Genomic DNA, 26,132 nt, shown 5'->3' on the forward strand with positions numbered 1-26,132 from the left:
TTAGGATTACAAAATAAGGTAAAGGTAATTTTGTAAAGGTACAGTGGTGTTTTAAAATCTTGACTTTACTTTTCCTTATCTGATATACATTTCCACGGAAAAATAAGAATCACTGTCTTTCAGGTAACTGCTTTGTCAATACTACTTCTATTTATATAGATGTACATACTAGACTGGAAAAAATAAAGTCAGGGTTATAAACTATTGGCTCTTAACAACATGCCATTACCTTATTTTGAAGAGTTTAAGTAAGAACTCTGACTTCTAGATTTTAGTGGCTGGCTGCCTGCTGAAATATACAAGTAAAGGTTTTAAAACCCAACTACCTCTTTCAGGAAGCAAAATTATTACATTTTATATAGCACCATAAATACACATGGTACTTAACAAATCATATTACTAGAGTAACAAGGCTGTGGGACCTAGAAACATCACAGGTGTCACTAAGCTCCACACCATAGTAATTTAAAATTTAACGATAACAACATAGAATGCAGATCCTTCTCAAAAAGAACAAGACCCCACCACATGCACAGAAGGAGATTCTCCTTTAACAGTCAGCTATAGGGTCCTATGAAATACAGTTCTGATTCCATTTAGTGAAGGGAAGTGACACACACATACATGATAACTAGAAAAGTCCTAAAGGATTTAATAGGGATAAAAATAAATTTCTATTAAAATTAGAATGGGGGGATAAGTTGTTAAAAGAAAAGAGATGAGATGTAGGCAAAAATGGAACTGTCTAAAGAAAATGAATTTTATAAAACTTAAAAAAATACAATAAAACAAGAGGAAGCTAGTAAAGGGGTGTGTAACATAGCCAGAGAATTGTTGTTACAAAAATCTGTAGGATTTCAAACTGGAAAATATTTTTCTTTGTAAAAAGTAGTAATGTTGGGTGAGGTTGAGTCATTATGGTTGCATGACATCAGTAGATATACAGTATTGTGAAGATTTCACTGTGTGTGGGGGGAGGAGAATCAAGTGTGGTGTGAAGGTGACATAATAGCGCTATGCCATCCCATCTCTGACTCAGGCATAGGGAAAGTGGTGTAGATGAGGGTATCCCTACACTTTAACTGTCCGATCTTCCTTTATCCCTATCCATTTATCATTTAACCGGTAAAAGCTTTCAAATTTAAATCACTGTATTTTACACATTTGCTTTAAAGACAAACTGCAGCCTCCTGAGTAATGAAACAGAATATCCCATTTGTGACATGGGAAGCATCTCGGATAACCCCAGACTGCACTTTTACCAGTTAGTCTATGGAATGAGCATGGTGACCATGATTGTCCTAAGCATCATCAAAGGGTTTGTTTTCACAAAGACAACATTAAAGGCTTCTTCAATGTTACATGATGATGTATTTTATAAGGTATGGAAAATACATGGCTTTAACCATTATTATGGGATATTTACCATAATAAGCTTATAAAAGGATGGAGTATGATTTAGTAGTTACTATTGATGCCTGGGGTCATTGGTTCTGTTCCCAGTTCAGCTGCTGCCTCATTGTGTGACCTTGAGCAGTGCATATGAACATTTTGTGCCTGTTTCGCTATTAAATTATAATGTCTGCCTTCTGAACACGGTTTCTGTAAACTTTAAATTAATGTTCACAAAGTGCTTAGAGCTTCTCAGATGAAAGACTATGTAAATGCAAACTATTACTTCTTGCAACCTGGACCTAAAATGATTGCTGTTGAGGGAAACTGTGACATCACCGTGTGACAGCACTGTGCAACTGAATAGAAACACCATATAGATTTTCATCTTTCTCTGAAGCGCCAGATATTGGTTTCTGCTAAAGGCATTTTACTGGACAAAAAAGGGAATGGGTAAAATGTTCAAAAGTGCCTAAAAAACAGGAATTCAAATCCAACTGAAAATCACCCCAGGCACTGGAGTCTAAGGGCCAAAGGGTAACATTTTCAAAAGCACCTAAATCCAATTTTCAGAAATGATGCCAGCTTTACAAAGGTATTTAAGTGTCTAAAGATGCAGAGAGTTGCCTAATGGGCTTTACAAAAGTGCCTAAGCATCTAGGCCATAGGCACCAACTCTGGTTGCTCCAGGGAAGGAGCACTCATGGGAAAAAAACAGTGGGGCTCAGCACCCACTGGCAGGCTCTGTCAATCAGCTCCTCCTCCTCCCCACCAGTGCCTCTGCCCGCTGCTGATCAACTGTTCAGCAGTGGGCAGGAGGCGCTGGGGGTGGGGGAGGAGCAGGGGCAGGAAGAAGCAGAGTGAGGGCAGGGCATGCTCGGGAGAGGAACGGGGTGGGAAGAGCTGGGAGAGGAGCAGTGACAGGAAGAGGAAGCACGGGGATAGGCACTTGGAAGAAGGGGTGGAGTGGGGGCAGGGCCTGGGGCGGAGCAGGGGTCTGGCACTCCTGGGGAAATCAGAAAGTCGGCACCTGCGATCTAGGCACCTAACCTGCTTTGGTGCTTTTGTAAAGCTTATTGACTCCTAGATCACCTAGGTGCTTTTGAAAATGTTACCTCATTCATCTAATCTGGTGTGACCTGTCCTTTGTTCCTATATTTTGTGAGGACTTGATTCAGCGAAGTACATAAGTAACTTCCCAACTCTAAGCATATGAGTACTCCTATCAAATTCAATGGAACTACTCACCTGCTATGAGAGGCAAGGTGAATGATGTAATATTTTTATGGGACCATCTTCTCTACACAGAGCACTTCTGACCTGAAAAAGAGCTCTGTGTGGCTTGAAAGCTTGTCTCTCTCACTCACAGAAGTTAGTCCAATAAAAGATATTACCTCACCCACCTTCTCTATCTCATATACTGGGACCAACATGGCTACCACAATATTGCAAACACCTGCTTTGTATGCCTATACAGTATATCTTATTGTAATGATTCCTTTTTAAGTGTACTGTAGATCCTCACCATTCAGATTCTCATGTGCATTTATTCTGTTATGATCATGACAACAGGAGATAAGCCCTTAGGAAATATTTACTCTATTTTCAAAGGCTGCTTCACAAATATTATGCGATCTTGTAAAAGCTATAATACATTTGTTTGCTGTTCCTCTTATTTACATTTTAGCCAAGATTATACTAGTATCTATTTTATCACACAAACTCTGAATACTGTAAAAGACAAAGACTGTCATTTGATTCTGCTGTTTCCCTTTATCCACAGATCTTACTGAGTCCAATGAGTTTCTTTGATACAACTCCCACTGGCAGGCTAATGAACCGTTTTTCTAAGGATATAGATGAATTGGATGTGAGACTTCCATTTCATGCAGAGAATTTTTTGCAGCAGTTTTTTATGGTGCTCTCTATTCTAATCATAATAGCCTTTGTGTTTCCATTCCTCCTAATTGCAGTTGTTGTCCTAGCTACTATTTTTGTTATTCTCTTTCGGTAAGTTGATGTGCTAGTTCTTTAAGAACTACTTTAAGAATTTTTATTACCTTTGCAGTCTAGCCAATATCAACTGTAGTTCTTATGTACATCTGTTGTTGAACTCCAGTTTTAAAATACTATAAATTCTTTTGTAGAGGTTTACTGGAGGGTGAGAACTACAGGAACCAGTATCTCATAAAGCAGGCACAGCCAGTGGAAACTGGGAAACTATCAAATATTTACTGCCTTCTATACTAAGGGATAAATTCAGTCTTTTGCTTGCATTGTCTTCTGCCAATATATTCCAGAGCTCTTGATCTGCCCAAAATGATGTTACAGAGACACAAGTCATCCATAACCTTCCCTCAACCTATAGGTCTACAATCAGGACCAAAGCCACAGAAATAAGCCAGGCTGGCAGGGGAAGGCATAGCTAAGGTATCCTGGAATGCGTTGATTTAGCCTGTGCTATATAATCTCCAGCAGTGGAGACACTATGGAGACTGCAGCTTAAAGCCACACCCCCTCAGTGGAAGCACCCAGCCATAGTCCTGTTGTTCAGATGGAGGATGGATGTTCAGTGGGATGCTGCTGCTTAGGCACCACTCCCCATACATGTTTTCTGACCACATGTTGCATGTATTTTTCTCATGTGCCTCTCATCCCCTCTGTACCTGGAGGTAGAGGAGATGATATCACTCTTTCAGTTTTCAAAATCTACTGTCACACTTCAGTACTCATAATACATTATGATATACATGAAGGGCTAGATTATGCCTGGTTTCTCACTGTGGGGCAGAGAGGATACACATAGCCAAGATTTTTAAAAGTGATTAGTGACTTTGAGTGCCCAATTTGAGGCACATAGAAATGATCTGATTTTCATAAAGCACTAAGCATCCAGTCCTTTTAAGGTATCTCAAATTGAGCACACAGTCCATTCTGATTATCCAGTCCTTTTAAAGTATTTCAGACTGAGCCCTTAAAAATGGAGGCAGGAGGCAGCCACAATATCTACTCACTTTAAGTTTAGACAAGGAGCTTTCCTCCACTTGTACTTCAGTGCTAGGGCCAGACCCAGCTGCTGTCCCTGGGCTTAGGGACTGCTCCCTCTTAGCCTTCAGGGGACACAAGGTACTCCAGGGGGGGTGAGAGGAAGATGGTAAAGCCATGGCATTGACCAGCTAAGCTAAGCTGACTGGGCACAGAGTGGAGCATAGTATGGTGTGCGCACCCTTCTGCATACTTAGGAGCTCCAGGTAAGGCTGAGAAATATAATTCCTCCCTACAGGGCAGTGCTGCTCTCTTTTCTACCAGTGCAGGCCATTTGAGATTCCAGTTCAGACTACTGGATTTAGCCACGAGACTGTGATATACCATTGGCTTACTGACATATAAACATGTACAATATCATTTTGCTTTCATTTTGTTGCAGAATTTTTCAGAGAGCCATCAGAGAACTAAAAAGAATGGAAAACATTAGCAGATCTCCATGGTTTTCACACATTACTTCTTCTGTGCAAGGCCTCAGTGTAATTCATGCTTATAATAAAAAAGAAGACTATATCAACCAGTAAGCTGCATACATTACAATTATATCCTGTTTGTTTTGTTTGTCATTTTGATATGGACAGATAGCACTGCATTGTTATTCTTTACTTGATTGTGGATACTATGTCCTTGTACATGAAGTGACAGGAGGACTACATGCCCCAATTTTATAGGGACAGTCCCTATATTCGGGGTTTTTTCTTATATATGCATCTATTACCTCCAACCTCCTATCCCAATTTTTCACACTTCCTATCTGGTCACTCTAAGTGACACTGATGAAGCCATTCTGTTGTTATAATGCAGAACAGCAATGATCCTGCAGTTTTTCATTTTTGTAAAATGATGCTCCTAGTTTGTACCATGAACTCTTAGAAGTTTCACAAACAGCACTATATGTCCTATCTCTGTGTCCACTTTTGAGCATTGTGCAATATTTTTACTTTCTGAGTTTTAAGCAATTTCTAGGATCTGAATTAAAAGCCAAGGGGCAATGAATTCTCACTGGTGGGGTCTCAAAATGATCTAGACCCACACATACAGATCTTTAGGGTTTGATTTGTGATGTCTCATGAATTGTACCATGTCAGATCTTTTTTCCAGAACTGACTATGAACCCTGCTTAGTTTGCTTAAAGGTTCAGATCCCATAGCTGGGAGCCTACCAAATTCACGGTCCATTTTGGTCAATTTCACGGTCACAGGATTTTTTAAATCGTAAATTTCATGACTTCAGCTATTTATATTTGAAATTTCACAGTTGTTGTAATTGTAGGAGCCCTGACCCAAAAAGGAGTTGTGGGGAGGTTGCAAGGTTATTGTCAGGAGGTTTGCAGTACTGCTATCCTTACTTCTGTGCTGTTGCTGGCAATGGTGCTGCCTTTAGAGCTGAGCAGCTGGAGAATGGCAGTTGCTGGCTGGGAGCCCAGCTCTGAAGGCCGCCAGCAGCAGCACAGAAGTAAGGATGGCATGGTATCCTGCAGAGCTAGGCCCTTAGTCAGCATCTGCCACTCTCCAAGCTCTGAAGGCAGCAGTGCAGAAGTAAGGGTGGCATGGTATGGTATTGCCACTCTTACATCTGCGCTGCTGCTGGCAGGGCACTGCCTTCAGAGCTGGGCACCCAGCCAACACCTGTCACTCACTAGCTGCCCAGCTCTGAAGGCAGTGCTGAAGTAAGGGTGGCAATATCACAACCCCCCAAAATAACCCTGTGACCCCCCTGAAACTCCCCTTTGGGTCAGAACCCCCAATTTGAGAAATGTTAGTCTCCCCCTTGAAATCTGTATAGTATAGGGTAAAAACACACAAAAGATCAGATTTCCCGGGGGGAAACCAGATTTCATGGTCCGTGATGCATTTTTCATGGCCGAGAATTTGGTAGGCCCCTACCCATAGCCCCTGAAATTACAAAGGGAAGCTCCCACTTTCCTTATGTGTCTAAATGCACAAGCTGTTAGAACACAGGTTAACTAATGCAATGTTTAACACAATGTATCACTGATCATAGACAAGGACAGTTGTGTTTTATATCATGTCATGTGGACTTTGAGGTTAACCATGACACTTCTTGTCTGCATTAAAGGTCTGATTCTCATTTATGCTGATGGATCTTTACACTGCATAAATGACACTTATACACACTTTAAGGCCCCTTTAGACTCCAAGAGCTCCTAAATCTGTACATAGTCTTGCCCTAACAGTATTTGTGGGTCTTGTCCAGATACAGTAGATCATTTCTGTTCCTGAGGATGGGATTTACGGAAGCCTCCCTTTAGAAAAAGCAGCAAAGAGTCTGTGGCACGTTATAGACTAACAGACGTATTGGAGCATGAGCTTTCGTGGGTGAATATCCACTTCGTCAGATGCGGAAGTGGGTATTCACCCATGAAAGTTTATGCTCCAATACGTCTGTTAGTCTATAAGGTGCCACAGGACTTTTTGCTGCTTTTACAGATCCAGATTAACACAGCTACCCCTCTAATCCTTTAGAAAAAGGTTGCAATATAAATCAAATCCTGAAAAATTCATACTAAGCTGTGGTATCTCCTGTTTTACTCAACTGTGTTTGCATAATATTTTAAGAAAGTAGAATAAAACATGCATGAAGGCTATCATAAAAATACCTACATCTCCGATTCACTAGGAGGAATGGAACTTGGTGTCTGTGTGTTAAAACCTCTTTTAGATTATCAGAAATGTTTATCTATTTTCATTTCAGGTTTAAAATGCTAAATGATGAAAACTGCGGCCATTTTCTGCTGTTTAATTATGCACTACGCTGGTTTGCGGTTAGAACCGATATGCTCATGACCTTGGTAACCTTCATTGTGGCATTATTTGTTGCTTTGAGCCCTTCTTTTATTAGTACTGCAGCAAAAGGCTTGGCTTTGTCCTATATTATCCAGGTAAAAAATGAATGTTTGGTGTTTTGGGTTAACCTCTGTTAATTATGTTACTACATATACATTTCCTATTCTACCCTCTCTTTATCCTAAAATACAATGTAAGTATTATATTCACTTGAAGCCAGATTCTACCACTCTTACTCAGGCTGGGCAATACTTTACTCTGCAAATAATGCATTAGGTGCTGAAATCAATGGATCAAGATACTACCCAGCGTGAAAAAGAATTGAGAACACAGGGAGACAAAAAATAGTTCACATTTTAGAAAGAGCTGAGATTCAAGTTGTACACATAGCAAATTTATGTAAATGTGTTACCTCATCCTCATTTCACTGCATCTCTACCTTCTATTATTTAATAACTCATTTGTAATATCTTATTTTAAGTTAGACTGCTAACATTGCAAGGCAGGAACTGTGTCTTTCTATGTGTTAGTACAGCACCTTCCAGAGTGTGTATCTGATCCGGACTAGGGCCTTCATGTACTAGGGCACAATATATAAGTAAATAATTCCAAACCATTTGTGTTTAGTATGTGATTGTTAAATATCCCTAGGTTTTATATAGAATTTACCATAGAAAATTATACCTAACTTATTGCAAAGCGCAAAAAGAAATGGGAGTTGTTTATTTTTTTAAATGGCAAATGAAAATAAATTCTATTTTTTTCTTTAAAAATTACAGTAAACCATCCCCATTCTTACACACTTAGGGTACTGTTGTTACTTTCATAACCTTTCTACTTTCAATAAAGTAATAGAAATATATCCAGTCATAATGAACCTCTCAGAAGCAACAAGTAGTTCCTGCATTTTTACCTTAAACTGTCGTCACCTTAGCCCACTACTTTTGTTCGCAACATTTAAAGCTCATACATCTATTAAAAGTTAGTGTGCAGTGATTGAATATATATGCCCAATGACTTTTAGTGCTGGATTAATGATATGTTGCCAACATATATTTTAAATGTTAAAAATAAATATGAGAAAATGTAGATTTAAAAAAAAAATTATTTATTCCTAAATGTGAGGCAGTTAAGATGTCATGGAAAATACAAATATATTTATAACACATTTAATTGACTACTGAATATCTACTAACAGTAAGCAGAAAGGACAGAAAAATGCAGGACCCTCATGTCAAATTGTGAAAGATATTTTTCCAGTTGCTGCAGCTCGGCAAGCTCCATAGGCAGTTGTAATAGCTTTGAAATCACCTCGAGATTTATTATTGAGCTGTGCTGGTGATTAGCTTGTGTGCAGTTTCATTCTCCAAAACACTTTTACATTAATTATGCACTCTTCATTCATCACTAGAGCTACTGTAGATAGAAGTGAATAGAAGGTGACTTCCCACAATGCACTGGGCTATATTCCAAAGGCTGTATGCTGTTATGTGGTTCATATACACTTTTTCAAATGCCTGTTACATACAAGGCTAATTAGAGAGAGAGAAACTCCAGGCATACAGTTGTGTGTGAAGATTTTACACTTCTCAAAGGGAATGGAGAATTGGCACAGCTGTGGGTAGATTATACCTAATAGCCTTGTACTGGCATGGGCATGGAAGGTCTACACCACCGCAAGACCCCGCACAGAGTATTGGCTGAATAAACAAACATATTAGATACACATTTGTGCACCTATCTTTTGAAGGTCAGACTGTAAGGGACTGATTTTCAAAGACACGAAGGGCAATCAGGCATTCAAATCAAACTGCAAATCAATGGAAGTTGGGTGGCTAACTTTCCTTTGTGCTTTTGAAAGTCATACCCTAAATGACCACTATCATATGTATCACTTGTTAGACAGAAAGAGATTTCTTGTGAAGCTCTGGACAATGGTCAGAAGAGTTCAGATATAAATATTAACGAGTTTGTTATGTTTTAGGCCCTTTTCTTGCAAAGTTTTATGACACATGCTTAATTTTATGCATATGAATAGTTCCATTAAGGTTTTTATTTATTTTTTTAATAGTTGAGTGGACTTCTCCAAGTATGTGTAAGAACAGGGACTGAAACAGAAGCTAAATTCACTTCTGTTGAACAGATACAAGAATACATCTCGGTAAGAAATACATCTAAATGGGCCACTAAGACTACCGTGTGTATAAATATTGTGGAAATCTTTAACTGTTGACTTTGTGACTCAATTAAATGTTTTCCTTTTTTTCCCTTTCTTGTAGACATGTGTTCCTGAGGCCTCTCAGTGTGCAGATATAGTGAACCCTCCCAAAGGCTGGCCGCATCGAGGGGACATCACATTTAAAGATTACCAGATGAAATATAGAAACAACACTCCTGTTGTTCTCAATGGTTTAAATATGAGCATTCATGGTGGAGAAACAATTGGTATTGTTGGAAGAACAGGCTCTGGTGTGATATACCATTTTGTCTTTCCCCCCCAAATTTCTAACTGGCCCCTCATACTAATTTATTACATATTTTTGATAGTTCACTGTTTTCTATAGTCAGTTTATCTGTAAATTGTGACATTACATTAAAAGGACTCAGCTCTGCCATTAAGGGAACGTCTACACCGCAACCTTAAGTCAATCTATGTTAAGTCGACTTCCTGTGATGGCTGATGTCCACACTACCCTCCTTTTGTCGGTGGTGCACATCCTTACCAGGAGCACTTCCACCAATTAAAAACAGGCACTGTAGGAGGCTGAGCGCCAGGGAACTCAGTTCCCCACCGCTCCCCACTGGGAGCCCAGCTGCCCTCCGGGGCTTCTTGCCTCCAGTAGGAAGATCCTGCCTGGAGTCCAGTCGGCTGCTGTGCTCCCTGTCGGGAGTCAGGACTCCGGGGAGAACCCCAAGCCGGGAGTCTGGGTAGCAGCCAGCTTGGAGCAGAGACCTGGCAGAACATCAGCTGGGGAGTTGGGAGCTGGCTTTCTTGCCAATTTCAGGGCTCTGATGGATCCATCTGATTCTGACATGGCCTCTGCAGTTCCATCTCTGAAGCCCAAGTTGGTTCCACTTTCAACTTCAAAGACCAGAGGTGTGGAGCTGAGTATTTTGCTGGATCTGGTACTTTGTAGGTCTGTGAGGCCAGCTATTTCCTCACTGCTGTTCTGGGGTCATCCTTTAATCCAAAAAGGTCTCTTACTGTGGTGGCTGAAGTGAACAATCCTGCATCTGAGCATTCCACAGATCTAAGTGAGAGGTAGATGGCTTGTCAGTGCTCTGCTTCCTCTTCATTTGAAAAAGGAGACGAGCAGAGGAGATTGTTAGTCTTTCTCTGAATCCATTTGTGCCTTTTCCTCCTAGGACTCCAACAGGGTCCCAAGGCAGAACTTTCTCACCTTCTATTGCTCTTCACCCGCCAGTTCTGTTGGTGTCTTCTGTGAGGTCCACAGCAGATCTGAGGTTAGATCATCAGGTGGAGGAGGCAGATGAAGAATTAAGAGACCTGATTCATCCAAGTTTATGCCTTCTCAGCCTGGGTTTCCCCACTCCAATACTGTTCTGTCTCCTATGGGCATCTTCCCAAATCCCAGCTACTGGAGAGACTGGCACTCCTGGTTGGGTTCCACCACAGGACTTTTTGAGTCATCCTCTTTATGGATGGAGAGGTGATGTTTCAGCAGATATGGATCCAGTAGCTGAGCAACGGTTGGATCTGTTTCCACCAGATCTATCTTCAGCGCAGATAGTTGTGCCTGACACGTTTTCTAAAGAGGAAGAGAGAGAGAGCTCCTCTTTTTGAACAAGAGCAGATAGATACAGGCTTTGATGTGACTTGTCACCTGATGAGCAAGTAAGTGTTGCTTCTGCTTTGTCTCCTTCTGAGGATGCTTTGCAGTTTCATGACCTGGTGGACCACATGGCATCCACGCTGAATTTACCTTCTGTGGCTGTGGAGGAAACCTTCTACCCAGGATTGAGCATTCTTGGGGTTGCCTTCTGGAATAGGATGTGGTTGCTGATACTGGATGGTCTCCTACAGCCTTCTAGGACTGTTTGGGCAATCCCTGCTTCCAGTCAGTGTATTTCTGAAAAAGCAGATAATTGTATGAGATACCTCAAGACTTGGGGTTTTCTTACTGTCACACTCACCCTCTGCCTAGTTCACTGTGGTAGCTGCTGCTAATAATAAGTTTAGGTCCAGTTAGGCTCATTAGACTCTTGACAGAGAGGGGAAGGAAGTTTTCTTCTTCCTCATCTCTTGGTATTAGGATGGCTAATTACCAGGTGGTCACGGCATCTGTGTTTGTTCAGGCTTTGCCAGACAATAAGAGAAGGCTGGCAAATGTTATTTTGGTGAAGGGACAAAATGTGAAGCATGCTCTCAGGGCTTCAGCTGATGCTTCTCACTCTTCCACTAGAGCACTGGCATCTGTGGTTACCTTAAGGAGACCTTTTTGGCTTTGTTCCTCTTCACTGGCTGTGGATACCAATTTAAAATGGAAGATTTTCTTTTTGAGAGGGACACAATAAGATAGATGAATTTTTGGAAAAATTAACAGATAGCAAATTCACTGCTTGTTCACTGGGTATCTATCCCTGGTTCAGAAAGAGACCACACTTCTTGTTTCCATTATCAGAGACAATTTTACTTTAGTCATTTGCTTATTTTTCACAAATCACAGATGTCAGCATCAGTAAGCTTTGTTTTCATCTCAGAGTGAGTGCAAGAAGAAAGCTTTTAGATACACACCTAAGACAAAACAACCTGCTCCCTCCTCTTTACCTTCCTTGAACACCAGGCCTGATATTTGATGTGAGGATTGGGAGTCAGGAACCAATAAGTGACAATTCCTCCCTTCCTTTATTTGGATACAGGCTAGTCATTTTCAGAAAGAACTGAAGGCTTATTACATCAGATAAGTGGGTTCTAGAAATCAAGGAGGGGTATGCCATATAAATAAAAACACTATCCTCTTTCAATTCTCCCTAACCTTCCCTTTACAGAGAACTGTCTCATGAGGCTATTCTATCACAAGTTCAAAAACTGCTTCTGCTAGGTGTTATCGAAGAGATATCCAAACATCTTTGGTATCTGGGTTTTATTCAAGATAGTTTCTGGTACAGGAAAAGATGAGAGATTCTCTTCAATTTTAGATCTCAGAAAACTGAACAAGCACATTTGGAAGTTCTGGTTTTTAATGTTTCAATCCATCTGAGCCTTTGTTTTGTTATGGCCCAGCAACATTTCCAGTACAACATCCTGCTGTTTGGCCTTTCTACAACACTATGAGTCTTTACAAAGTGGCTCTCTGTAGTAGCAGTGCATTTAAGAAAGCAGGGTATGTTTGTTTACCTATATTTGGACAATTGGCTGCTGAAGTCTTCTTCATGTGAAGGCCTGCTACTTCATATCAACTCCACAATCTCCCTTTTTACGGATCTCAGGCATCAAAATGTCCGCTCTGATGGCAATTCCATCATCTACTATTTTTCATACTGTCAAGGTTCCTTCCCCACTCTGAACTTTAGGGTACAGATGTGGGGACCTGCATGGACACTTCTAAGCTTAATTACTAGCTTAGATCTAGAATCACTGCCACCATCCAAAATTTTCAGTGTCTGGATCACTCCCTTTCCCCCCCAAAACCTTCCCCTCCCTGGGTAGCCTTGAGAGACTCCTTCACCAATTCCCTGGTGAGTCCAGATCCAATCCCTTGGATCTTAAAACAAGGAGAAATCAACCATCCCCCCTCCTTTCTTCCACCAGTCCCTGGTGAGTCCAGATCCAATCCCCTTGGATCTAAAAACAAGAAAAAAATCAATCAGTTATTAAGAAAAAGGCTTTTAATTAAAGAAAAGAAAGGTAAAAGAAAACCCTCTGGGAGAGATTAGCATACCAGCTACTCTCACAGACAACATATTCAAAACACAGAGGATGTTCCCCTGGGTACAAATTTAGTTACACAAAAAAAAATACCCAATTGGATTCTACCTCTAATTGCATAAGACAGGTTACAAAGAAATAAACATAAACCTATTTATTCCTTTCTAAAACTTACTACTCTGATAAGAGGCTGGTTCCTTGATCTTTTTCACTCCGGCTGAAACTGAAACTCTAAACAAAGGGAAAACTTCCCTCATTCCTTTTGAAACATCTTGTTCCCTCATTGGTTCCTCTGGTCAGGTGTTAGCTAGGCTAGGTGAACTTTTTAACCCTTTACAGGTAAAAGAGGCATTAACCCTTAACCATCTGTTTATGACACATACAGACAAGATGGTTCTTAGAACTGACTCCAAGTCTCTACAAAAATAGCATCTGAATTACCCATCAAACTATTAATTTGTTTCCCCTAATTTTTCTCCCTTAAACCACATGCTAATGAAGGGGAATTGGAGTTACGTACTTTAGATGCTAGAAGGATTCTGGCATATTATTTAAATAGAACAAAGAGTTTTAGAAAGTCATCTTGGTTATTTATCTCTTAAGCTAAGAATCATATGGGTAATAGTCTATCTATTCAGACTATTTCTAGATCAGTTAAACAATGTATAATTGAATGTTATAAGTTAGTGGCAGTTCCTGTGCCTGCTATTGTGAAGTATCATTCTACTAGAGCAATGGTAACATCTCTTGCATGCTTTAAACATGTTCCTACTGGAGAAATCTATTAAGCTGCTACTTCGAGGTGAGTCTATTGTACTTTTATCAAAAAATATGCTTTGGATTTTGCTTCAAGAGCAGATGCCAGAGTTAGCAGAGACATACTTCAATCATTATTTGATTAGGACTCTGTTCCCTCTTGCTGAAATTTCAGTACTGTGTACCAAACTACTCATAAGTATGAATATGCAGAGTCACTCAAAGAAGAAGTGAAGGTTGGCTACTTGTAACTGGAGTTCTTCGAGACGATTCTGCATATTCACACCACAACTCGGGTGCAAGTAAATAACCTTCCCCTCTTTCTCAGAGTCTTACCTTGGTTCTCTGGGTTAGTGGTGGAAAGAAAGAGGTGGACGGGGGCACACCACCACCTCATATAGATTACCCTTGAAACATTTGAGGATGCTGAGATGGCAGGCACATGTGTACTCTGTGGGCACTACTTGAAAAAGGTTCTATCATTAGGCACCACCAGGGGGCACATTACCCATTAATGGGTATTTACAGAGTGTTCTGGAAGAACTCTGGTTACAAGTAAGTATCCTTCATTTATAATTAACATTATTGGCAAACTTGTTAACATATTTAGCAGAGAGCCCAAGAATGAATAAGCATGGAGAATGAATTTACCTCTCACCTTCAAAGTGATCAATTTATATAAGTGTTGAGACACACTGAAGTGGTACAGACAACTACATTTTAGCAACATGCACTGCTGCTAACTGTGCTATAACTGATCTGTGAGTAAAACAGAGTTCGGATCACACATATCTCAAACCTGGAACTTTCCAGGTAGACTAAAATGCACTTCACGTCATTGTTTATAAAAGTCAAAGTTTATCTGAATAATATTTTTTTAATCCCCTACAGGAAAATCATCATTAGGAGTTGCACTCTTTCGACTAGTAGAACCAACTGCTGGTACTATTCTGATTGATGATGTGGATATCTGTACTATTAGTTTGGAAGATCTAAGAACAAAGCTTTCTATTATTCCTCAAGATCCTGTTCTGTTTGTAGGTACAGTAAGGTAGTTGTTCTTATAATTATAAATTAACATTTGTTGAGAAATGAAATCTCATTAAATCATAAATTGAGACATTTTGGTTTGAGATTGAAGCCTTGAGATCCAAACCCCCTTATGCTATACATGCACATAGTAAGAAAAGCGTACAGTATAAACAGACAAAGGTGGAATAAACTAAGTATTATTATCCCCTTTTACAGATGAGGAACTGGGACACAGGGAGGCTAAGGTATGTCTACACAGTAGTTGGGAGCGCGATTCCCAGCACAAGTAGATATAGAGGCAGTAGCTCTGCTCTAGCTAGCATCTAAAAACAATGGTATAGCCGCGGCAGCATGGATGGTGATCCATGTCCTTACCCAGGAGATTGGGGGAAACTGTACTCTGGCAGCTAGCCCAAGCTGCTGGGGCCACACTGGCATTCTTAGGTGCCATCTCAAGCAGAACTAGTGCATGTATGTCTACCCATGGAGGGAACTGCACCTCTCAGCTGCTGTGTAAACATATCCTAAGTGACTTGCCAAGGTTACACAGGAAGTCTGTGACAGCCCTGGGAATTGAACCTAGATGATCTGTGTCCAAGTCCAGTAATTATCCTGGAATCAAATTTTTGAAAAAAGAGTTTCATAAAATATACACAGAACATCTGAAATTCCCAGTTTACCAATAATGAAAACTGGTTTGTGAATGGGAGGAAACTAACCTCTAAAAATCACTCATCTTCATAGGAGCAGAATTCATTATGTCTCAGATATATCAGCTTGAATGGCTCACCATGATCTCAAACTTAATGAGGGCAAAGCTGAGCTCATTGTCCTTCATTCTAGATCCTCTCCACTACCTCCATTCCTCATTAAACATGATGCCACCACTCTCCATTGTCCCTATCCAATGTATCCAAAATGGTACTGCCAAAAGTCATCTCTCTGGCTGTCACTTCAACCACATCATCCTTTTATTTGCATTACTTTCCTGGCTTCCCATTGTGCTGTTCTTCATGCTCACCTTCTTGCATTTGCCTTCATAGCCCTATGTCAGACAGTGCCTGCCTACATCTTCAACCAGGCCTACACTACCCTTGCACCCTCGTCTCCAGTCGGCCTTCATAAGACCTTCATCTTCTTTTACAATGGCCTCCATGCAATCTTTCATGCTCCTCTTTAGTGTTGGAATATGCTGCCCAGCCTTGTTCACCAACATTCCTTAAATTCCTTAATAAAAAACCCCACTTGGGTGAGAAGAGAAGGCATTAGATCACATTAGCACTAACACTGAAACCCTGAATATAGCTACTATATTTTTATAATAATATCAACATATGGAATAATCATGAATCCATAAGTATCAACAGGACAAACCGATTTTTCTCTCAAACCAGCTAAGACCTCAGAATACAGGAAAACAATGTATGAAAAATTATTGAAAACATGCATTATAAAAATTAATGTACAGAAATAAGTTCTTTGGCCATTCAGCCAAAATATTTCATGTTCAAAGTGACTTGTGATAGTAATTTACAAAATATTGTTGTACTATATTGTGTTTTATTTTTAAAAAAATATCATTTTAATTTTTGCCTGTCAGGTACAACCTAGATCCTTTTGGTAACTATACAGATGAGCAGATCTGGAAAGCTCTGGAAAGAACATTTATAAAAGAGACGGTACATTTTTGGGGGTTTGGTCATAATTCATTTTCTGATAAAGATAATAAAAGGAAAGTCATTATTTACTGTTTGTTACGGCATCTAATTTATCATGATAGACTGGTATGGCATTAATAATAGTGAGGCATTAATATATAATCTCATTAGTTGTGAATAATGTCTACTTACCACATTGCTTCCCTTTTTGATGTTATAATGGCAAGTGTTTATTTGAAATATACAACACTCTTTTTAACGATCATGAAAATATAACATCCTGATAAATGTATGATCATGCACAATCAATATATATTATTGCATAATATGTATTGTCATTGCATCTTTTTCTTTGTATTCTAGATATTGAAATTCCCAGGAAAATTACAGGCAGAAGTTGTTGAAAATGGAGAAAACTTCTCAGTAGGGGAAAGACAGCTGCTTTGTATGGCAAGAGCACTCCTTCGAGATTCAAAAGTAAGTAATGGGAGAGATTCTGATACTTCTAGCAGTGGTCCCGAATACATGAGAGTAGCAATAATTTTTTCCCCTCTAACAGAGGGGAAAAGGTGAAACCTACAAAGAAACCAACATGTTTGTTCTCAGTTTTATGACTAGCTTATGAGTAAAGTCAACTTAATTGAAATATATTTTTCAGCATTTCTTATTTGCTGTATTTGATCCAAATCTTTTCCACTTTTTAGATTCCTCATAAATCAACCTATATCTTCTCATATTAAACACTAAACATCTACTGCAGTTAATGGTTGAACACCCATATTCTTTATTTTCCAACAATATATACATCTCACACTAACAATGTCTCCTGCTCACTTTAATTGCTGCTTTTGGCAATTTGAAGCCACAAAGTTTTGTTGTCCTACTACTTAATAGCACTATGAGGACAGGAAGCCTATGGTCATTTTTTAATTTATAAAATCATGGAGCCTGGTCATCAGCGGGTATAAATCCACTGACCTCAGGGAAGCTATGCTGATTTACACCAGCTGAGGGTCTAACCTTTTGTCTTTTGCTTGGCAAAGCATATTTGAGATTTGCCTATTGCTCAGCTATGCTTTTTCAAGTGAAAATGAAATTTAAATTTCAAAAGAGGGCTCTGTCTGCAGGGATTCTCTCTCCCCAGAGGAGCACATCCCTACAAATATTTTTTATGCTCAAATATACATATTCAAACTTATTCAGAATGAAGGTTTAAAACCTGTAAGAGAGACCATGAGAACTAATCCATTAAGGGATTTCCCAGTGTTGTCAGGAAACTAAATAACCTTGTAGCCTGGTCCATCAGGCTACTCTTCAAGTGGTGACACTGTATAATCTATAAGGGAATAAAGCAGTAACAAATAAGTTCCTACATCTGTCTGTAAAAGCATAAAAGCTTATTTGGCTTTAACTTGCGTATTTGAGCATAAACATGACAATGGGGACTGACTTACTGCCAATTTTCAGCAAGGGCCCAATCCAGTTTCTACTCAGCGGAAAGACCATGAATATCAATGAGGGTTGGATCAGTAAATCCTTATTAATGTATAAGCCTCAAGATCTTGAGTACCGTTCATTTTAATAAAGCCATGCACATATTGTCACTTGGCACTGATCTATACAAATATCTGGACCCATTTTTAATACTACAAGATGTGTGGTGTTAGTTTATAACAGGTTTCTTATTCCTTCACAATCGTCTAAACCATCAGAAAAAAAGTTCCAAGGATCCACTGTTTCTCTCCCCACTTCCCCCAAGAAAAGTTTCAAAATATTTTTTAAATTATGAATTTCCAGCTCTGGCAAACCCTTTCACGTCTGCAACTGTATCAGGATGGTCGCAAACATGGATTCTGTATTTTAATGTAGTGGACCCCATGTCCAAAGGGCTTCAACCTCCTCTTTAAACCCACATTTGCAATTCTGAAGGCGCACACTGTGCAATTCAAGAAACTAGATAGGAGCAAGATTCTATCTTAATCTAGTCTCACTGAAATAAAATGAGCCTCTTCATGGAGTAAGGTACCATTCTATGTAAGGAAGGATCACAGGACCCACCCACACCAGGATCATGTTGTTTGCATACATAGCCATTTAAGAAATTATATCCATATACATTAGCTGTTAAAGTTAAGTCAGAAACCCCCACCCCCCCCCAAAGACAGGCACATATTAGATGATACATATAAAACTGCCGTTGGGTTCCACTTACAAGACTGCTTCTTTTCTGCCTCCTAGAGTCTTCTTTGCAAATGTCCTATCTTTTCTCTCCTGTAACTCAAGTTTAAATTTTCCTCAACACTTCATAAAATAGAGGTCATAATTTGCTCTTCTAGGACTCAATCTTCCTCCATTTGGAGTCACCCAGAAAGTTTTGCCAATGGCTTCAATGAGAGAAGGATTAAGGACCTAAACCTTTCCTGAAAAACAAACACAACTGGCCCCAGTGACGTACCAGGGTACAGTCCAGACCAGTGAGGGACTTTTTCACCCCTGCCCTGCCACCTAGGGGAGGGGGGACTTACAATGCCTTGCTGAAGTAGCTCCCATCTGGGCCACTCCCAAACAGCCTTCCAGCATGCAAACCACCCCCTATATGTCTGTATGTAACTGCAGCTTTCCAGCCACACTTCGATTAAACTCCAGCTCTTACCAGCCTTGGCTGTACTTCAGGGTGACCTCCAACGCTCCCCTAGTCCCAGTTTTCCCCCAGAAATGTATTTCCTGTACTGTCCAGACCTCTCCTAGTACAAAATATTTTAAGTCCATTATTCCTTTAAGAGAATAATATGCACATAACTTGTCACCCTAAATGGAATTATCTAGACACTTCAGTTTGAATACATTAGATTAGATAAACCAAGTTTATTAACTACAATGAGAGAGATTTTAAGTGAGTTCAAAAAATGAGGCATAAAAGTCAGAAATGCTTACAAGAAGAATAAAGATAAGACATTTACAAATACCTAACTTAACAAACTGTATCAGATTCAAGCAAAGATTCTCACCACATGCTTTCAGCAGTCTTACTGACTAAACTGTATGTCAGGATCCTTTCCCCAGAGTCCAACAAATGCTTCCTTTGTCACTTCAGGTGCAATGAATGTGATGGACAGGGAAAGAGAGAGGGGTGCCTTGGGGTTTTTGCCCTTCCTTTTATGGTTTCAGTCCCCCTCTTGAAAAATATTTCCAGCTGGGCACTAGAAGACAAAGAGTCTATACTGGAGGATGTTCCCTACTGTTTTTTCCCCTCGCCTGTTTGAGCCGTCTCTCTTTCCCTTCTTGCTTGATGACTGTTTATTACGTAAATGCAAATTATGTCAAGGACACATTCCTTTGTTTAGGGCAGACTTGTTTGCCGCCTTCTGTTTGGGCAGGGCTGTGACGTTTGGAACCTATGTTAATAACACCATACAGGAAAATTTTACAATTTTACATAGAGTTTTGCCACACATTTTATCAAGACGATACTGAACAACAAATTATGAGTTTTCAAATGATACCTTACAAGGCATACTTTGTACAACGGTTATTACAATAGCGTGTATGGTATGAACACAGGGTATATTCTGTTACAGCCCCATACTTACTTTTGTTTCTGGGTATAGTCTTATTTGTGTTAGAGGATGAATTATCTAAATAATACTGAAATACAAGAATGAGATCACTAACTTTTGGTGCTTTTCATTTTCTATTGTCTATGTATCCACTCAGTTATTCGCAACTGAAGAGGAAGATGGTGCTATTGCTTAGATGACCAATATGCTTAAAATTTCCCGATCTTGTGGAAATTTCAGTTTATAACTGTGGTATCCAATTATTAAAATGAGTATTTATTCATTTAGATTTAAAAAGACATAAAAGAATGCCTAGCCCAAGCTGTAATTGGCTTTACCATTCATTAAAAATAATACCCAAATCATTACAAAATCCAGAACATCAGCACATTCCCCCTGTACCTTACTGCACATTCCACCAGCAAGTAGCAGAAATATATTACAAATCAAGGCCCTAATCCTATAAACACCACATGCTTAAATTTATGCATTTGAGTCAGGGCCGGCTCCAGACCACAGCACGCTAAGCACATGCTTGGGGCGGCATGCCGCAGGGGGCGCTCTGACGGTTGCCGGGAGGGCAGCAGGCGGCTCCAGTGGATGTCCCGCAGGCATCCCTGCGGTGGGTCCATTGGTCCTGCGGCTCCAGTGGAGCATCCGTAGGCACTCCTGCAGGAGGTCCATCGGAGCTGCAGGACCACCGGACCCCCCGCAGGGAAGCCTGTGGGAGGTCCACCGGAGCTGCGGGACCGGCGAGCAGCAGAGCGCCCCCCGTGGCACGCCGCCATGCTTGGGGCAGCGAAATTGCTAGAGCCGGCCCTGATTTGAGTAGCCCCATTGAAGTCAGTATGGGAGAAATCTTTAAAATGCTTATTTTAACAATACAAATAGAAGAGGAAAAAATGAGAATCAAAGTCACATCACTGGGGTTTCTTCTGAGAATCTGAAGTGTAGTGAGTATTTGATTTGCACCCCAATCCTACACACAAATGTGCTTAACTTTCCTCACGTAAGTAGCTGTAACATGAGTAGTCTCACATGTTAAGCATGCATATAAGTATTTACAGGATCAGGGATCAAATCAAAATCTCCCCACCTTGCAAATTCTCAAATAAACCCCAATGATGATAATTTAATAATCAGATTTTCATTTTTTTGGTCTAATCTGATTGTTAGATGTTTATTTTATAATAATTATTTTTAACTCGATAAATGCCATTTTTAATATATGTTCCTATTTATTCATGTATAAAAGCATTGTAAGGCATAAAGATTTTTTAAAAAAATACATATTGTATTTTTAAGTTTTTTTCCCCCCTCAACAGATCATACTTCTTGATGAAGCCACAGCCTCAATTGATTCTGAAACTGATGCACTAATTCAGAGCACAATCAGAGAAGCATTCAAGGACTGCACAGTCTTAACCATTGCGCATCGCATAAACACTGTTCTGGAGTGTGATCATATTCTGGTTATGGATAATGGAAAGGTACAGAATCAACGTAGTTAGAAAGGGAAAAGACCTGTTAGATCATCTAATCCATCACTCCGCTACTGTACATTTATTCCCTATTGTACATTTACTAGTTCTATGTCTGGTTTACTTTAAAATGTCTGAAACAATGGGGCTTTCACTACTACTTCCTTCGGGGAAAACTTTTCTACTACCTAATAGATCTCTTTTCATGGAAGCTTTTCCTTAAGTTTCTTCTTAATTTCTTCCCATTGTTCTCTTTCAGACTCCAAACCATCCAAAATATTCTCTTCATCGTTGGTGTTTACACCCTTCAAATATTTAGACTTTTGCCATGGCCTTCCCCTATTTCCTTTCATTATTGCTCAGCCATGCTATATTTATTCAACTTTTTGGGGGCTCAGTTCTGTAATGTGCTCAACATTCTGCCCCCGAGCCCGTAAATAAATTAAGTTTAACTTTAAGAGCAAGTGATCCTATTGGCACATACTTAAATTCTTTGCTGGATCAGAGCCAGAGTAACTCAGCACCTTGCAGGATAGAGCCTTTGATCCTTTTTTTTTTTTTTTGTATAAATCAGGGCTTTTCTACTGAGGAAAGTTATACTGGTATAAACTGACATGAATTTAAACTGATATTTTTATTCTGGTATAAGAGAGCTTTTTTTGCTTTAGCTTATATTGCTTATGAAGGGGTTTAAATTAAACTGAAAAAACCACCATTCTTATTCTAGAATGAGAGTGTCCACATGGAGAGTTATATCAGTTTAACTATATTGGTAGAACTGGAAAAACTTTCCTGTGTCAACAACTCTTCAGTCCCTCCGGCCTCCTAAACATTTTTGTTGCTCTTCTCTGAATTCCCTATTTGTTGATAGCATTTTGGTGATTAGGTGCCTAGAACTGAATGCAATATTCTGGGTATAGTTACAGCAGAGTTACGTAGACTTTTATAGGAGTACTTGTGGCACCTTAGAGACTAATAAATTTATTTGAGCATAAGCTTTTGGGGGCTACAGCCCACTTCATCGAATGCATGCAGTGAAAAATACAGTAGGAAGATAATAATACACAGAGAACATGAAACAATGGGTGTTACCATACACACTCTAATGAGAGTGATCGGTTAAGGTGAGCTATTACCAGCAGGAGAGAAAAAGGCTTTTTGTAGTGGTAATCAAAATGGTCCATTTTCAGCAGTTGACAAGAAGGTGTGAGGAACAGTGGGGGGTGACGGGGAATAAACATGAGGAAATAGTTTTACTTTGTGCAATGACCCATCCACTCCCAGTCTATATTCAAGCCTAATTTAATGATGTCCATTTTGCTGATCCCTCTCGTTAGAGTATGTATGATAACACCCATTGTTTCATGTTCTCTGTGTATTATTATCTTCCTACTGTATTTTCCATTGCATGCATCTGATGAAGTGGGCTATAGCCCACGAAGGCTTATGCTCAAATAAATTTATTAGTCTCTAAGGTGCTACAAGTACTCCTGCTCTTTTTTCTGATACAGACTAACACAGCTGCTACTCTGAAAATAGACTTTTATCTAACTGTCCGTAAAATGATGCCTTTGGCTCTGATCCTTGTTGGCAAGTAAAAATTGATGGGGAAGGAAAGATGGAATTTGTGACCTTTGCACCCCTTGATCAGGGAACCAGTGCCACTTAGAAGAGTCTCAGGGTTATGCCAGCTGGTAATGGTCTTTACAAGACCATTACATTAGCCAGCAAAAACTGGAGCTTAGCAGCTCTCTGACCATGCCCCCATCCCTCACTAGCTAATAAGTTGTCTTTTAAGTAATATAGAAATGTCTCTGCTGATGATTTGTGGCTCTATTTATTATCTTTGGGTAATCAAAAATTTACCATGAGTATGAAGCACTGAGGTTCAGAGAATCATAAATTGGTTCACTGATGTTTTCCTCTCACTTTTCTCTAGTGCTGGTGGTCTATAGCAAATTCATACTGCCATTATTACTTGATATGTAATATACTTTGAGGCCAGAAGGGATCATCATGATAATCTAGTTTGATTTCCTGCACATAACCCACAGACCCTTCCCCAGCCACTCTTTTCATAGGCCCATAACCTATGATGGTATCCTCACCCAAAGAAGTTTTATATAGTGTGAAACTCAAAAACATTTGCGTTTTTGGCTCCTATTTGACATTTGTTCAATCTATTTCCTGCTGACTTTCAGGTAATTGAGTTTGGCAAGCCCGAAGATCTTGTACAAAAACCAGATTCTGCATTTGGATCACTCTTGGCTGCAGCAAACAAAGTGGCATTATAGAAGATGTTTGTTTTGGCCATGCGATCACTGAAGATGGATGTGTGATATAGATAGAAATAAAGACATAACTAGATTGCCATATTAACTTCCAGCAACAAGATCTGGTTAGAAATTAAAATTGTGACCTTTAGCTGAAAGTCATGTCACTACCAATCACGTAACATCACCTAAAAAGACTAAGGATTAAGCTAGAATAAATGCCAGATGAATTAATTGCTTACCTCACATCTGGTTTGAAGTCTGGAATGAAGCATGTGCGTCATAGTGCACCCAGCCAGTGGAAACTACGGAAATGTACTATTTTTACAGTATCACATTTTATCATTTAAAACCAGTCCAATATTGTACTCTCCCATAAAAATATAAATGATGAAACACTGGAAAATGCAAGACAATAATATTTTTAAAAGCTTTATTATAAAATTAGAAGTGAAAAGACTGGAAGTTTATGGGTAAGTGCAGATTAATATCTTTCACTTTAATATGCAACAGGTGTATTGATCCAAGGTATGAAATACAGTTTGTTGGCAAGTTTGGTGTAAAGATGATTATCCTGTATACTCCATGTGATCTATTAATCATTACAGACTGGAAAAAAATAAAATTTTATCCATTGAAGCTTATGTTTCAATACTTTTATCTCTTGCTCAGTGGCAAAGTCAAGTTTTGCAGCCAGAAGTGGCAATGGATAATTAGTGGTGCCACCTTCAATTATACCTGTTGGTTTGCTAATTTCACATGTTATCATGCCTGTGTATTTCACATATTATCATGCCTTCTGCACCCTCCACAGCTCTACTTCTGATCTGATGCAGAAGGAAGGCCCCAGGGAACAGGGGTGTTGGAGAGCGAGCCCACTCTGCACTCACCCAGCAGCAATGGCTTCTGTCCTGCAGGGCAGGGCCCAGTTCCTTGGTCCAGGTGCTATGACCTAGTGCACAGGGTCGCAGCACCATTCAGGTTTGGCCCAGCTACCCCTCCTCACGATGAAGGGGTTGCTGGGAGAAATTGCAGTGAGTGGCTTGTGACATGTTACATAGGGTCACAGTGTCATGTCATAATGCCCAGCCCACCAGGACAGAAGCAACCATCGGGTCAGTGCAGGGCGGGGTTGGTCTCCAGTGCCATGTGAAAATTTGTGTTGTACACCTCCTTTTGTCAATGCAAAATATGAATGAAAAGGCACCAGACATACACGTAAAGGCCGCAGTCACCTCTCTTGACTGTCTATTAGCTCTGCCACTAATCTTGCTGTTTATCATTCAAATATGTTACTCAAAACGCCTGACAATGCAGCTTCACAAAATTTGTCTTTCTGCAATGTTATGTGTTTCTTTAATATTTCCTTTTATGGCCCAAATTTTCAGGAGACCTCCTTTTGTGAGGATACTTCCTTTTTTTCAATGGAAAAGCAGGATTTTCCTGTGTGCAACAGATAATTGTGCATGCAGATACACTGGTATGTAGACTTGTATGTTTGTCTCTGATCGCTTGTGAAAAAAGTAAAAATTTCTTAGAAATCTTCTCCTTCCATATACATTTTTTGTTCAGTAATTCAATTAGAGCTTTCTCATACAGTATAGTATGAGAACTGAACCACAATAGTTAAGTGTTTTCTTTCTACTGTTGTCATGAATATTTTCTAAAGGGCCTAGAGAATGGCCAGTGATAATAAGCTGTGACTTTTTGAAAATTTTCTCAAAGCTTAATTGGTTCTGTTGAAACATTGGCCTTTGTTTAGCTTTTACAATGAGAACTAAATGTTTATATTAATTGCTGATGCAAAATGTTACAAAGTATGTTTAATTGATATGGTTAAAAATCAGTGTCTATGCTTTTTAAGAAAGTTTTAAAGAAAGATATTGTTGATATCAGATTGCATATAGCTCCCTGCTAGTGTTGTGTAGATCTGCTGTGTGTCATCTAGGAGTAGCTTTTCTTCTTCTTGCTACTTAAGCAGTGCCAAAAGTGACTGATATTTCACAATATGCACTATGCACCAAACAAAACAGAATCCCATGCCATGAAGCCACTTACATTCTAAAGGTATGTCTACACAGGGATAAAAACCTGTGGGTGGCTCAGGTCAGCCATTTCAGGATTGCAGACTCAAAAATTGATGTGTAGATGTTCGGGCTTGGGCTGCAGCCCAAGCTCTGGGACCCCATGAGGGTGAAGGGTCCCAGAGCTCAGGCTCCAGCCCAAGCATCTACACAGCAA

General features: G+C 39.7%; 1 protein-coding gene across 1 annotated transcript in view; it reads left to right on the plus strand.

Annotated features, from left to right (window-relative positions):
• ABCC12 (ATP binding cassette subfamily C member 12) overlaps nucleotides 1–24,460 on the plus strand; it is an 87,328-nt gene extending 62,868 nt beyond the window's left edge. Inside the window, exons 19-29 of the mRNA XM_030581977.1 lie at nucleotides 1,176–1,382; nucleotides 3,176–3,402; nucleotides 4,820–4,957; nucleotides 7,183–7,339; nucleotides 9,316–9,405; nucleotides 9,524–9,713; nucleotides 14,782–14,941; nucleotides 16,523–16,601; nucleotides 16,944–17,057; nucleotides 21,463–21,627; nucleotides 23,820–24,460. Of these exons, the coding sequence (XP_030437837.1) occupies nucleotides 1,176–1,382; nucleotides 3,176–3,402; nucleotides 4,820–4,957; nucleotides 7,183–7,339; nucleotides 9,316–9,405; nucleotides 9,524–9,713; nucleotides 14,782–14,941; nucleotides 16,523–16,601; nucleotides 16,944–17,057; nucleotides 21,463–21,627; nucleotides 23,820–23,912 (1,620 nt within the window). The 3' untranslated portion in view covers nucleotides 23,913–24,460. The remainder of the gene's footprint in view (nucleotides 1–1,175; nucleotides 1,383–3,175; nucleotides 3,403–4,819; nucleotides 4,958–7,182; nucleotides 7,340–9,315; nucleotides 9,406–9,523; nucleotides 9,714–14,781; nucleotides 14,942–16,522; nucleotides 16,602–16,943; nucleotides 17,058–21,462; nucleotides 21,628–23,819) is intronic.
• Nucleotides 24,461–26,132: the final 1,672 nt, after the last annotated feature.

The sequence above is a fragment of the Gopherus evgoodei genome, chromosome 12, assembly GCF_007399415.2.
Source record: "Gopherus evgoodei ecotype Sinaloan lineage chromosome 12, rGopEvg1_v1.p, whole genome shotgun sequence".
In the NCBI taxonomy this organism is placed as follows: Eukaryota; Metazoa; Chordata; order Testudines; family Testudinidae; genus Gopherus; species Gopherus evgoodei.